At 38.8% G+C, this 13,269-nt stretch overlaps 3 protein-coding genes across 3 annotated transcripts; 1 reads left to right on the forward strand and 2 right to left on the reverse strand.

Annotated features, from left to right (window-relative positions):
* Positions 1 to 360: 360 nt before the first annotated feature.
* Positions 361 to 2,693, reverse strand: LOC311013535 (putative caspase recruitment domain-containing protein 17P). The gene is made up of 6 exons (XM_084009637.1): positions 2,689 to 2,693; positions 2,400 to 2,571; positions 2,161 to 2,289; positions 1,860 to 1,989; positions 1,722 to 1,760; positions 361 to 1,455 (listed from the first exon to the last, which is right to left on the reverse strand). Exons 3-6 carry the CDS (start codon positions 2,251 to 2,253, stop codon positions 1,175 to 1,177), a joined length of 543 nt encoding a protein of 180 aa, XP_083865763.1. The 5' UTR covers positions 2,254 to 2,289; positions 2,400 to 2,571; positions 2,689 to 2,693; the 3' UTR covers positions 361 to 1,174.
* A 5,706-nt stretch (positions 2,694 to 8,399) lies between these two features.
* On the forward strand, positions 8,400 to 9,515 carry LOC311013936 (gastrotropin-like). Its single transcript, XM_084010244.1, has 4 exons — positions 8,400 to 8,558; positions 8,666 to 8,826; positions 8,960 to 9,049; positions 9,176 to 9,515. The coding sequence occupies exons 1-4, from the start codon at positions 8,492 to 8,494 to the stop codon at positions 9,233 to 9,235; spliced, it is 378 nt and encodes a 125-aa protein (XP_083866370.1). The 5' UTR covers positions 8,400 to 8,491; the 3' UTR covers positions 9,236 to 9,515.
* Positions 9,516 to 9,660: 145 nt separating this feature from the next.
* LOC311013938 (fatty acid binding protein 1-B.1-like) lies at positions 9,661 to 10,635 on the reverse strand. The gene is made up of 4 exons (XM_084010250.1): positions 10,496 to 10,635; positions 10,241 to 10,401; positions 10,065 to 10,152; positions 9,661 to 9,977 (listed from the first exon to the last, which is right to left on the reverse strand). Exons 1-3 carry the CDS (start codon positions 10,560 to 10,562, stop codon positions 10,090 to 10,092), a joined length of 291 nt encoding a protein of 96 aa, XP_083866376.1. The 5' UTR covers positions 10,563 to 10,635; the 3' UTR covers positions 9,661 to 9,977; positions 10,065 to 10,089.
* Between the last annotated feature and the right edge of the window lie 2,634 nt (positions 10,636 to 13,269).

Genomic DNA, 13,269 nt, shown 5'->3' on the forward strand with positions numbered 1-13,269 from the left:
CAGAAAAAATACTAATGCAATCAAATAAATTGTGTTGCTAATCTTTGACATATCCAAGCCTCTAATCCCCACCAAAACCCCATCCACCTCCTAATTATTATATGGAAAATAACTCATTTTTTGTGTTTTTTGGCAATAAAAAATGAAAAAATGAAAATAATTAAACTGGGATTTAAAGGGTTAAAATCCTGAAACTGAATGAATGTTTGGTAGTTTTGAGCAAGGTGGAAGTTGTTTATGAGATTTATAAAAAAAAAAAGTAAAAAAAAATATTGATGTATGATGATTTTATAGCAGTTTGTAAGTGCGTGGCTTTTTTGCCACGAAGGTGTCCAGAGGGTGCAAAATGCATCAATAGAATACAAGATACAAGATTCACTTTATTGTCACTATACGAGTACAGCGAAATTGCAATATCACTAATCCAATCAGCAAGAAGCTCGATGTCCTCAACAGAACGTCCCTTCAGGGCAGGCAGGTTCCCCCGAACCAGAGCTTCTCGTCAAGAAGATTTAAAAGAAGTGAAATAAAAAATCATTGGATTTCAAAAATATAACTAAAAAGAAAAGTTCTTGCCAAAAATCAACACAGCCAAAAGTATCACCAAATATAAAAGAAACAAAAAAAAAACATGAGGTGCAAGGGCATGAGGGTTAAATCAATGTTATGTCACTCCTCTTCATCTTGCAGATTCAAGTTCAAAATACTTTATTGTCCCCCAATGGGGCAATTTGTAGACAGCATACAAATCCAAGTCACACAATCACACACACAATAATAAAAAATAAAAAAAACACTATACAGTCAATAAATAGTAGTCAATAAAAAAATATATATAAAATAATAAAACACATACACTATATATTTAAATATGTACAATATATATATAGATTCTTTATCCTCACACACACATTCATACACTGATGGCAGAGGCACAGCAGGATCTAACTCATTCATACACATTCACACCGATGGCGCAGCATCGGGGGCCATTTGGGGGTTCAGTATCTTGCCCAAGAACACTTCAGTATTCAGACTGGAGGAGCTGGGATTTAAACTGCCAATCTTCTGATTGGAGGACAACTCGCACTACCTCTGAGCCACAGCCGCCCCCGAATTGGGAGCGGAAGATGAATCATGGCGAAGCAGCTCTGCTGAGACTGACCATACCTAACTAAACAGGTGGGTCGTAGGGAAGCCCCAGCTGAGCGAAGAGCATTGGGTCTCTGCTTTGGAGGTGAGCAAATATTCTCCTGATGGCTTCCCGTCCTTTCTTCTTCACCGTGTCAATGAGGCAGCGTGCTCTGTCTGCGCTGGTGTTGTTCTCCTGAATGATACAGTCTTTCTCTCCCTCGCTCAAGACGCCATCCGCTAAAAGGTTATCCAGCAGCTGATTAATTAGCTCTCTCGACATTTTCCCCACAAGGCCTGGCCTCACTCTGGCAAGCTCCTCTTCTAGGAAAACAAAAAGAATAACACGACTCAGATTTGGGGCTCTCAAGGAGGTTCATGATATCAAAAACATTAAGTTACACTGAAATACTAGTGTGGACGTGACTGATTAATGTTACTGTGTGTAATAACAAGCTCAAGGTTCTGTGAAGAACATTATAAGATGTTACTGTATTAATGTTCAACCATTTAAACTTCATTTTTATGATCTACCGGTCATAACCTCCAGGATGATGAACGTTATGTGAAAGAGTTCGTATGACACTTACCATACATCATCTGAATATCACCAGTTCTTTGATAGTCATCTGAAATGAAATGCAAACAAACATATAAATACATGTGGTTGACTAAATAGGGGTGATACAGGTAGCTTGAATACACAGAATATTATTATAGCCACTGACTTTTTCGAATTGTGCAGGTCCACACGGGTCCAGACTCATCTGTCAGTGTGAGCTGGAAATTACTCTCCGGGTTTCTAATAAACACTTCATAGTAGTTTGGGTCATAGCCGTCATATCTGAGCTTTAAGTTCTGTGAAAGAAATACATAAAAAGAGAAATGGAACAGATTTAGACTTTGATTCAGGGTACATTTTGTCAAAAATGAGATGATATTCTAATTAAGATTGAAGAGATCGTCAGATGGGGAGCCAAAGAAAAATAAAGAGGCTGTGTTTTCTAAAAGAAAAGAAGAAAAACGTACCTGAGGGCAAATTTCTGCAGCGCTCTGATCGGCTGTGAGGATGAAACGATCGCGCATTTTCAGGGACTTTGCTGGGTATGGCTTCTGAATCATTTTGAATCCATTGGATGATTCTTTGTTTTTTATCGACTGTGGGGGGGGGACAAGAAAGAGAACATCGTCAGTGCAAAGAAGCTTCGTGGCTACAGAAACCAACGTTGCTGCCTGTAAGTATGAATCAACACGATGATGGTAACAACCTGTTGTAGGGCAGGGTCAGGAGGGATCAGATAAAGATGCAGCGTGAGGAACGATTTGTCGGTCTTGTATATTAACACTTTGCAGTTAACTTTCACTGGAAAGCCGGCTTCATCAAGACTCCTCTTGGAGAGAAAGTGTCTGCGATTAGCTGATGGTCCACAAAGGGCTCTGCTGGGGGAGGAGGGAAAAATATAGATCTATAAGCATAAGTTTGATGTAAAATTGAAAACAGTGCGAGTCATTTTCTACAAAAGTTCATTGATACCATAAAACAAGGAAATGACTCACGGCCCTGTGCTCCAATTCGGAGGCGGTGTCGACGAGCTTCCATAACTGCCAAAATAAAAAAGGTACATCATTACATTACAAATTCTACAACTTATTCTATAATATATTTATATTTCAGCACTGCTTAACTTAGGAAAATGTGTTCTTATCAATATGGTACATAGTACACAGAAGAAGAGAAAATCCATTCAAGGATATCATAAAATATAAAATCTAACAGACCAAACATGTAGCTGCATGTGGAAAGAATCAAAAGCATTCAAACCACAAAAAGAGTCGCTATTAAATGATGTTCATAAAACTTTACGTGGGAATATTAATATAAATGCTTGAAAGAGATATTAATGAGGTGGGCCTTGCTCCACTGATGGTTGTACATGGACACAAATGTTCCAATTTTTGAGGTTGACCTCAGGCCTCCCACTGGAAGTCAGATTCCAGGGGAGTGGATCTATCAAACAGCGTACCTCTACCTTTGTACACTACTAATTACTAACGTCTGAATTGCGTGTTACAGTGTACCCCCTCTGCCTTTTTGTCTTTACACACGTTTTGTTGGAAGACGATTGTAGGCCTATGGATTGAAAGAATTAAAAACTAAACAAAAATAATACATTTAAGAAACCTGTACCTAGGTGCAGTCTGTCTGCTTGTTGAGGCAGTCGATGCCAGAGTCACCAAAGCAACGTCAGAGCTTCAGATTCGGGCAAGGTTGAAACCAAGAGATCTGAGATGATTTTGGAGTCCAGAGGCCTGTACGACGAAGCAGGATTTGGGTTTAGCGCGGTAACTTCAGGGTTAAACCTGGGTTTTCCCGGAGCAGGTTTGATGAGATCAAGGTGGAGAAAAACAACGCCTACTGACTAATCAGTTCTCTTGAAGTTGGCATCAGCATTTATCCCGTGGAGTTCGGTGCGTGGATTAAAAAGCTTGGTTGATCGTGAGAGTGTTCAGAGACCGGTCTTTTTCTTTCCTTCACGATGTTTTAGATCCAGATTCTCGTCGGAGGGAATGACTTTTCTGTGTCAGCGTACAATCTACTGACCACTTAAAAGGTTTTTTTTTCAGCGTTTTATTTCGGGAAACTCTCCCACTTAACACCGCACTTGAAAATCGATGTAATCGTAGTGCACTTATGATGGGGCAGTCGTATACGACTATTAACGACACACATTCACACAGTCGGCGAGTTTTTGCCAGCTGAACTTCCTGCATTTGGCAGATGAAAAAAAGCCTTTTTCTTTCCCTGACGATGTTTTTATATGAGAGATCCAGATTCTCCTCGGAGGGAATTACTTTTCTGTGTCAGCGTACAGCCTACTGACCACTTTGAATTATGTTTTTATATTTATTTTATTTGCTCCCAAATCCGCCGGGATTGCCGCTGAGAGAATTAGGCTGATATTGTCATACACCACGCCATAAGAATACATCTAAGTGTAACAGTTGTCTGCGTTGTGTTGTTTAGTTGCAAGAAGGACCGACACTCTCTTAGCTTCAGGACCGCGGTTTTATACCGCGGTCAAGCCAGCCGCAACTCCGGTCTCCGTGGTCAAATCAGCCGCACTTAAATTTCGAGTGTACAAGTATTCTCAGCATTGCGGTAAATGCGGAGAAACATCGTATTACTTCCGGTTTTCAAAATAAAGTTATTAAGAACAGTAAGCTATATATCGTGTTTCATGCGCCTATGATGAATAAAAAACACTTATCATTTGATTTACTGCACCAATGTGGAGAAATTCAAGTATAAAAGTCCCAAATTTATACATGCAGATTGCATCTTTGACCATATTTGACTTACTGTAAAAACACTTTGCTCAATAATTCCTGGCTATAGGTGGAATATCTGACATCTACACATAATTGACTACAAGTATGTTTAATATGAAGCATTTTTACTGTACCAATGTGGAGAAATTCAAGTATAAATGTCACATATTTATACCTGAGATTGCATCTTTGACCATATTTGAGCTACTGTAAAAACACTTTGCTCAATAATTCCTGGCAATGGGTGGTATATTTGACTTCTACAAATAATTGACTACAAGTATGTTTAATATGAAGCATTTTTACTGTACCAATGTGGAGAAATTGAAGTATAAATGTCCCATATTTATTATACCTGAGATAGCATCTTTTACCATATTTGACTTCCTGTAAAAACACTTTGCTCAATAATTCCTGCTATGGGTGGTATATTTGACTTCTACACATAGAGGATTACAACTATACTTTAAATCAAGCATTTTTACTGCACCAATGTGGAGAAATTCAAGTATAAATGTCCCATATTTATACCTGAGATTGCATCTTTGACCATATTTGAGCTACTGTAAAAAAACTTTGCTCAATAATTCCTGGCTATGGGTGGTATATTTGACTTCTACACATAATTGACTACAAGCATGTTTAATGTGAAGCATTTTTACTGTACCAATGTGGAGAAATTCAAGTATAAATGTCCCATATTTATACCTGAGATTGCATCTTTGACCATATTTGAGCTACTGTAAAAACACTTTGCTCAATAATTCCTGGCTATGGGTGGTATATTTGACTTCTACACATAGAGGACTACAACTATACTTTAAATCAAGTCTTTTTACTGTACCAATGTGGAGAAATTCAACAACAAAGTCCCATATTTATACCTGGAGATTGCATCTTTGACCATATTTGACTTACTGTAAACACACTTTGCTCAATAATTCCTGGCTATGGGTGGTATATTTGACTTCTACACATAGAGGACTACAACTATACTTTAAATCAAGCATTTTTACTGTACCAATTAAGAGAAATTACAAAGTAAAAGTCCTACATTTAACGAATAATAGGTAGATTTCTGAATATTTAAGGTGCTATAAAAATACTTTACTCAATAATTATTCGGTAAATGTAGGACTTTTACTTTGTAATTTCTCTTAATTGGTACAGTAGAAATGCTTGATTTTCATTATGTGTGTAGTCAGAGATGTCCTCAATACAAATATATCAGTATCATTCTGGAATTATTGAGAAAAGTATTCTTATAGTACCCCAAATATTCAGAAATCTACCTATTATTCGTTAAATGTAGGAGTTTTACTTTGTAATTTCTCTTAATTGGTACAGTAAAATTCTTCATTTTTGGTATGTAGTCAGAGATGTCCTCAACTCAAATCAATCAGTGTCATTCTGGAATTATTGAGAAAAGTATTTTTATAGCACCTCAAATATTCATACCTCTACCTATTATTCGTTAAATGTAGGACTTTTACTTTGTAATTTCTCTTAATTGGTACAGTAAAAATGCTTGATTTTCGGTATATGTTGTCAGAGATGTCCTCAACTCAAATCAATCAGTGTCATTCTGGAATTATTGAGAAAAGTATTTTTTACAGCACCTCAAATATTCAGAAATCGACCTATTATTCGTTAAATGTAGGACTTTAACTTCGTAATTTCTCTTAATTGGTACAGTAAAAATGGTTCATATTAAACATACCTGTAGTCCTCTATGTGTCGAAGTCAAATATACCACCACCATTATTGAGCAACGTGTTTTTACAGTAGCTCAAATATGGTCAAAGATGCAATCTCAGGTATAAATATGGGACATTTATACTTGAATTTCTCCACATTGGTACAGTAAAACAAATGATAACAAGTGTTTTTTATTCATCATAGGCGCATGAAACACTTTAATGTAACATTTTATTTTCAATGGTTGGTAGGTTCGATATATAGCTTACTGTTCTTAATACCTTTATTTTGAAAACCGGAAGTAATACGATGTTTCTCCGCATTTACCGCAATGCTGAGAATACTTGTACACTCGAAATTTAAGTGCGGCTCATTTGAATGATACGGAATCAATGATACGGAAATCAGGTCAGCTCACAGTGAAGCACAGCACTCGCTCGGCACAGCATGGGCTCAATCCTCGCATACTGGCCTTATTTGTGTACATCATTAATTCAAAATAGATATATAAACGAAAACAAATGTACCTGGACAATGATACGGAAATGACTGGTCAGCTCACGGCCAAGCACAGCACTCGCTCGGCACAGCTTTATGGAGGAAAATTAGCAAGTTAGCGTAGCCTTCGAGCTAAGGTCGCTAGTTATTAACATTAAACAAAATAAACCCCCTGTAACACATTTAGTTACATGTAAAACTGTCGCCAGCTTCCTGAACATAATATCATGATAACTGCATTGTTACATTACATTGTTTACACAGTTTCAGTAAACTATAACGCTGTGCTTCGTGTAACAAACCTACCATGGGCTCAATCCTCGCATACTGGCACTGTGTTTCCGTCACAGCCCATACTTATGTGCTGAGGAGAGCCCTGCTAACCAGTGAGCGTCCGTGATACATGAATAAAGATAAATATGATTGGCTGTCACTGTGGAAGTGGAATCAACACCAAAACTCTGTTCCATAAGCAACACGTTCATTTTCTTTTAAGTAAAATCTTCGGCGTTTTATTGCGGGAAACTCCCCCACTTATCACCGCACTTGAAAATCGATCTAATCAGTCAGCCTCAGATCCATTCGGGTCCCGAAAGAAGGACTCGGACCTTCTGTGCGCCACAGCAGGCGAAAGCAGAAGCGCCGGAGCTGGTTCGGCCTCAGGCGAACCAGCGCGTTTTCCAAAACACGTCTTAAAGTGTCGGAGTCCATTTCTCTCACAGTTAAACACGTCCCGGACTAGAGACTTTCGGTTTCCACCCGAACATGAAAAGTACACACACACAGATACATACAGGAAGAGACGTGTGGTGCCTTCAAATACAGTTGGAAATACTAACTTTTCTAGTCGTATCAATCCAACTAAGTGTTACACACAGGCTGTCTTCAAATGTGTCAATGCATAGAGCTAAGCTTGGATTAAAAAGGTGTCTTTACGCTTCTCAGACTGCTTTATGTACACATATTTTTCAAAACTGCAGCAATATACCAATGCATCAATGATTGACAGGTCTGTAGGCTAAGTGTGAAGCTAGCTTCTACAGCTAGCAGGTAGTCAGGTTTTAACTTAGGATAAAGACTGGAAACAGCTAACCTGCCATCTCTAAAGCTCACTGTCAACACATTAGGCTATAGGCAACAGAAGTGTAAAAAAAAAAAAAAAAAAAGTAAAAGGACAATTTGCCACCAGGCTAGCTGTTTCCTCCTGTTTCCAGTCTTTATGTTAAGCTAAGCTAGCCGGTTGCTGGCCAGATACAAAGTCCTCTTTAGCACAAAACATTAAATGTTATCAATCTAGCTAACTCACAAGAAGAGGCAGAGGTAAAAGTATTGATACTTGTGTTCAAAAATACTCTATACTGATTAAACTTGTTTACTTGAGTAAAAGTGAACAGTGGTTAATAGTGTTTTTTCACTATTATATCTAACATTTTATAGAGAATTAATCAAGAAAAGAATCTGCAGGATTAGACATGAAAGAAAAGTAATCAGTTGCAGCCCTTACCACGTTCGTGTTCATTGTAAACAGGGTTATACTGGTAGAGGTATATTTGTTACATGAGTTGTTTGGGTATTATTATTATTATTATTATTGCTGAAAAAGAAAAACATATTTCAAGCCGAAAAGATACGCATGACCTCTTGGTAACACCTACAAGATGTTCTTAGCTTTTTACCATTCGTGCCCCAACTTGCAAAGCCGGCTGCAGGTCTTCATGAGAGGAGAAGAAAAGGCAGTTATGGCAGTGGTTAAAAAAAAAGTGAACAGGAAGGATCCGTAGCAAACCACTCCTTTTTCATTCATGTGTCACTCCGTCTCCTCTCGTTCACCATCATGGCTTTCACTGGGAAATATGAGCTGGAGAGTCAAGACAACTATGAGGAGTTTCTGGAAATAATTGGTATTGGGCTTTTTTTGTTGTTGTTGTTGTGTTGACGTCAATGGATAAACGTATCCTTTCATTCATGAAAACTTCTGTATTTGGAATTTTCACCTGCTCTGTCACAGGTCTCTCCAACGCCAAGACAGACCACAAAGTGGTAACGGAGGTGGTTCAGGATGGGGACGAGATCTCCTGGACACAAACCATACCGAACTGGACCTGGTCCAATAAGTTCACCATCGGTCAACAGTGTGAGCTGGCAACAATGGCGGGCGTCAAATTCAAGGCGAGTTAATAACAGGCTCTGAAGATGAATGATCACTGAACTGCAATTCTTCCACGTACTCACAACTTGTCATGAAGCTTTCATGTAATCAAGCTCATTATTTCCCCTTTGTGACCTTCTGTGTGACCTGTAGGCTCCTGTCACGATGGAAGGTGGCCGGATTTCAATAAAGTTTCCTCAGTACGACCTCACGGCAGAGATCATTGAGGACAAGCTGGTAATGGTGAGAGACGTAAAACAAAGCAAAACTCACGAGTCAAAATTCTCTCAAAATTTTTTCAACAACCAGAATAGAAATTGCCTTTAGCTACATTTTCATCCCGAATCGTCTTCATCTTTTTCCATCCAGAGTTGCGTAACTCCGGGAGAAAAGGGTGTGACTTTCAAAAGGATTAGCAAGAGGATCTAACGCTGCGAGACTCAACATGCTTCGATGGAAACGAGGCTGAATGCGGAAAGTGAAGCACATCATGAAAGCGTTCGCTCCGGTTGCTGAAGCAAAAAGAGGATAAAGTTACCATCCGTAGAGAGGAGCAAGCAGGAGGCTCTTGGCTTCACAGGACTGCATTTTGTCGATTAACTCTCAGGTCAACTGAATAGAAGCAGCAAAACTACTTTAATATTCTACAAGGGTGACATCATTTCCCTGTACCTGTTTGATCCGATATAAATAACTGAAATATAGCCAATCAATGTTTCCCACATTTTTGTGTTCATGGTCTCTTACATTCTGGGTCTAAAAACATATTTTCTGCACTTGTACACGTTTCCACTGCAAAGACAAACATCTTCACGAGAAAATAAAGCAGATATGTCTAGGAGTGTATTTCTTATCCAAGGCATGAGATTTATTTCATTTTAAAGTTGGAGCAAGTATGGTATTATATGTGTCATCCAACAAGAATCTTTTACCTCAAATGAGCAGAAAATACAGTTTTTACTACTAACATGAATTTTAATTTGTATTAAACACTGTATTCATTTGCAAATGACCCTCAAAAAAACTAAAATGTAAAGAGATAAATGCTGGATCGTTAAAATGAAATGATTTCTTGTTGGACATTTCATGCAGCCTTTTCAGGTGTCATTAAATCAGTTTAATGTGTCTTCTTACTAATCAGCTTGTTAGTAATGGCACCAATGGTGTTGACCTAAAAAAGGGAAAAAAATATATCAAAAGACTGCATTCTCTGTCACATCTCTGACACATACACTTTCATCAGTCTGTATACTCTCACCTCAAAAAGCTTGTCACCAACCACCTCAGCGGTGTAAACGTAGTTGGGACTGAATCTTGAGTTCACCTCCATCCAAAGTGACAGTGGTCTAAAATAAAAACATAAAATAACTATGAGAAAACCGCAAAATAAACCAGTCAGTGTTTAAACATCTTAAAAAAATAGAATAAAACAACCTTAAATGCCTGTCCATCCAGAGTTTCCAGTTCACTCTCCTTCCCAATGAGGAACGTGTTGCTCCAGGTCTTGTCCATCAGAACTTTGGTCAGCCTGAACGTGTCATTCTGATAGATGTCTGTTATGACGTCACTCTTGGGCTCATTGGGGTCTTTAATTCCTAGGGACAAAATAACACATAATTAGCAGCGGTAATCAACACATTTTTGATCCAGTACTTTTGATATATTTATACACGTAAGTAAGTCTCTTACCAAGAGCCTTCATGAATTGGCTGCTGTTCTCCTCGCTCTCCAGAACAAATTTCCCTGTAAAAGCCATGATGAAGCGACCACTGCTGCCTGCTGCGTCGAACCGAGACCTACTGTTTCTGCAAGTTTCTTCATTTGTTTAGCCAAATTAACTCAAATTAAAATAAAGACATCTGTAATTGATGTTTCGTGAGCAAACAGAGAGCAGAATCCACTTATTTCAAGTTTGCCCATCATTAAACTTTCAGCACATTTTCTGTTCAACGACTTTCAACAATTTATTTTGTTATACTGAATAAAAACTGTGTCTTTTGCACATATTCTTTCAATTGTTGTATTTAACAGTGGCTTAGTCAAGAGTCCTCTTTTTATTTGATTCTTAATTTTTAAGTTCATATATAAGGCAGTATTACACATTCCATATCACACCAAAGTATTCACTATAGGATATGCATCCTCTTCTTTTGCCTGCAGGGGACAGGGTGAAAAAGCCATAGAGCAGATCACAGTATGAGAAGCCAGAGATAAATCTATATGGCTGGACAATCAGAGTGGATCAGCACTTAAACTTTACAATATTTATCCCAAAACAGTTAATAGGAATTATGTTTTTTTTCTTTAATCAAGTCAATCCTAACAATTGTGATAGATTTGGTTATTTATTTAAGCTGCCACAGAGTGTTTCGGCTTCTTTTCTTTTTCTTTTGTTCCTCCTTTCCTAAATATCTCCCGGGGATGTCAGCCCTTTGTCAGTGTGACTAAGCAAATCTGGAGTGCTGCAGGCTCAGGCCTCCGCTCGGCTCAGGTGGGAGAATATTTTTAATAGATGTTTGATAAAACAAGTCGTGCCTCTGGGAGGTGTCATGAGATGTTTGGTGTCACCAACACGTTTGCAAACCAATATGCAAGAAAAGTCCATCGAGACACAGGCGTCACATTGGTGTTCATTCAACTGAGTATGAAAATCTTTCTTTCACATAAAATGCCACTGAACTCTGTCTTGTGGTTGGAAACAAACCGGTGTAAATCACCCCTCTTCTTGTCTCGTCTGACCCTTTAGGACAGAGAATACTTCACCAAGAAATCCGTCTGTTGTCATGGATACACAGCCGCTGATACTGAAAAGGACTGTGTCCCAATCAGCTATATTCCAAAACGGTACAAGTTCTTTCCATATTACTATTGTTGAGTGTTTGACATTGACAGTGCTCCTGGAGAGGAGCTGCATGAAATAAACTTCACTATTCCATTATCACCACTAGGAGGTGCTCTCATTCCTCAGTAAAACACCAGGGGGTTGGGATACATCTTCACCTTATACTTGTCTAGCAGTGAGCAGATTGAAGCTTTTTATGTGTGACATTATGAAAAATATGATCCATCCATCCATTGTCTACCGCTTTATCCTGTATTCAGGGTCGTGGGGGGGCTGGAGCCGATCCCAGCTGTCATTTGGCGAAGGCAGGGTACACCCTGGACAGGATGCCAGTCTATCACAGGGCTGACAGAGACAAACAACCATTCACACTCACATTCACACCTACAGGACATAAACATAGAGTCACCAATGAACCTTTCCCCATCCTGCATGTCTTTGGACTGTGGGAGGAAGCCGGAGAACCCGGAGAGAACCCACGCTCACACGGGGAGAACATGCAGGTCCACACAGAAGAAACCCGAACCCTACACAGGAATCGAACCCGACAGTGCTACCCACTACACCACCGTGCAGCCCTGAAAAACACGATAATGTATTTAATTGACAACAGAAGAAAACATCATAGAATATGAAAAATATTTATTTTCATCAATATAGTAATGACAGTGCACCAGGAGAAATGCATTGCCACCACTACATCTAGGTTTACCCGGTGAGTACAAGATAGATTTATACTATATATTTACTTTATGCAACATTTACAGTTTAATGAAGCGTCACAGAAACATTTTATTTAAGCAGATGTAGGAATGTAAGCCCGTATAAAGAGCCCCCCTCTTACCCCGCCTGCTCCTGACTCATTAGAAACACGTATTCTAGGCTAGAATACATCCTTGTCCAGGCTTTACTGTGTGGTCATTTGATTAAATACAAATTAATTTAGAAATGTGCACCATATAGACTGCTTGTTTAATGTTATATTGTAAGTAGTATACTGAGATCTCCACCACATAACATAAGGTGAGCAACCCTCTCTGCACCCTTTTCCAAATTCTTCCTGGAGGACAAAAGAAAGGAAGCCAGCAGCGTCTTTAGCCCTTCAAACGCTTACAGGAGACTGTGAGAATGATCCATTATCAAACTGACAGCCATCTCCAACACCTCCACCTTCACCTCCCCTTACAGACGGCCCACCTAACCTCCACCTTCAAACATTCCCGTCAACATCAATACAAACTTTTTTTAAACAAATGTTAAAATACCAATTATGTATTGCTATTTAATCTGTATTCCATGTTGATTACATCCAGGTCAGGCTTATGAGGAGGAACATTGTACTGAATATTTTTTGTATCTTTTTTTTTTTTTAATTAAACCTTAAGTAAATCTCTGTGAGATATTATTTATGTTTTGCACATGGTCACATTCTGGCTTTGGAACTCAGGAAAAAAACTTTGAGAGAACAGAGCCGAGGCTTAAAAATGTCCACAGTCCACTGTGCTGTGTCCAACACGAGAAAGGCGGTCAATTAGCATTTTATTGGAGTATAATGTCTCGTGTGTGAGAGCGTCAGAACGCTCTGACTGAGCTGTGGAGGTGGCGTTAAGAAGCAGAGAAG

Source organism: Eutrigla gurnardus (genome assembly GCF_963514095.1).
Source record: "Eutrigla gurnardus genome assembly, chromosome: 5".
Lineage (NCBI taxonomy): Eukaryota > Metazoa > Chordata > Actinopteri > Perciformes > Triglidae > Eutrigla > Eutrigla gurnardus.

Coding starts and splice junctions, on each gene's coding strand:
- LOC311013535 (XM_084009637.1), bottom strand. CDS start 2,253: ATGATTCAGAAGCCATACCCAGCAAAGTCCCTGAAAATGCGCGATCGT. Junction 1,990..2,160: donor CTGCAGAAATTTGCCCTCAG/GTACGTTTTTCT, acceptor TTTCTTTCACAG/AACTTAAAGCTCAGATATGA. Junction 1,456..1,721: donor TGATATTCAGATGATGTATG/GTAAGTGTCATA, acceptor TTGTTTTCCTAG/AAGAGGAGCTTGCCAGAGTG.
- LOC311013936 (XM_084010244.1), top strand. CDS start 8,492: ATGGCTTTCACTGGGAAATATGAGCTGGAGAGTCAAGACAACTATGAG. Junction 8,559..8,665: donor GGAGTTTCTGGAAATAATTG/GTATTGGGCTTT, acceptor GCTCTGTCACAG/GTCTCTCCAACGCCAAGACA. Junction 9,050..9,175: donor TTGAGGACAAGCTGGTAATG/GTGAGAGACGTA, acceptor TTTTCCATCCAG/AGTTGCGTAACTCCGGGAGA.
- LOC311013938 (XM_084010250.1), bottom strand. CDS start 10,562: ATGGCTTTTACAGGGAAATTTGTTCTGGAGAGCGAGGAGAACAGCAGC. Junction 10,402..10,495: donor CCAATTCATGAAGGCTCTTG/GTAAGAGACTTA, acceptor TTTTGTCCCTAG/GAATTAAAGACCCCAATGAG. Junction 10,153..10,240: donor TGGATGGACAGGCATTTAAG/GTTGTTTTATTC, acceptor TTTTTATTTTAG/ACCACTGTCACTTTGGATGG.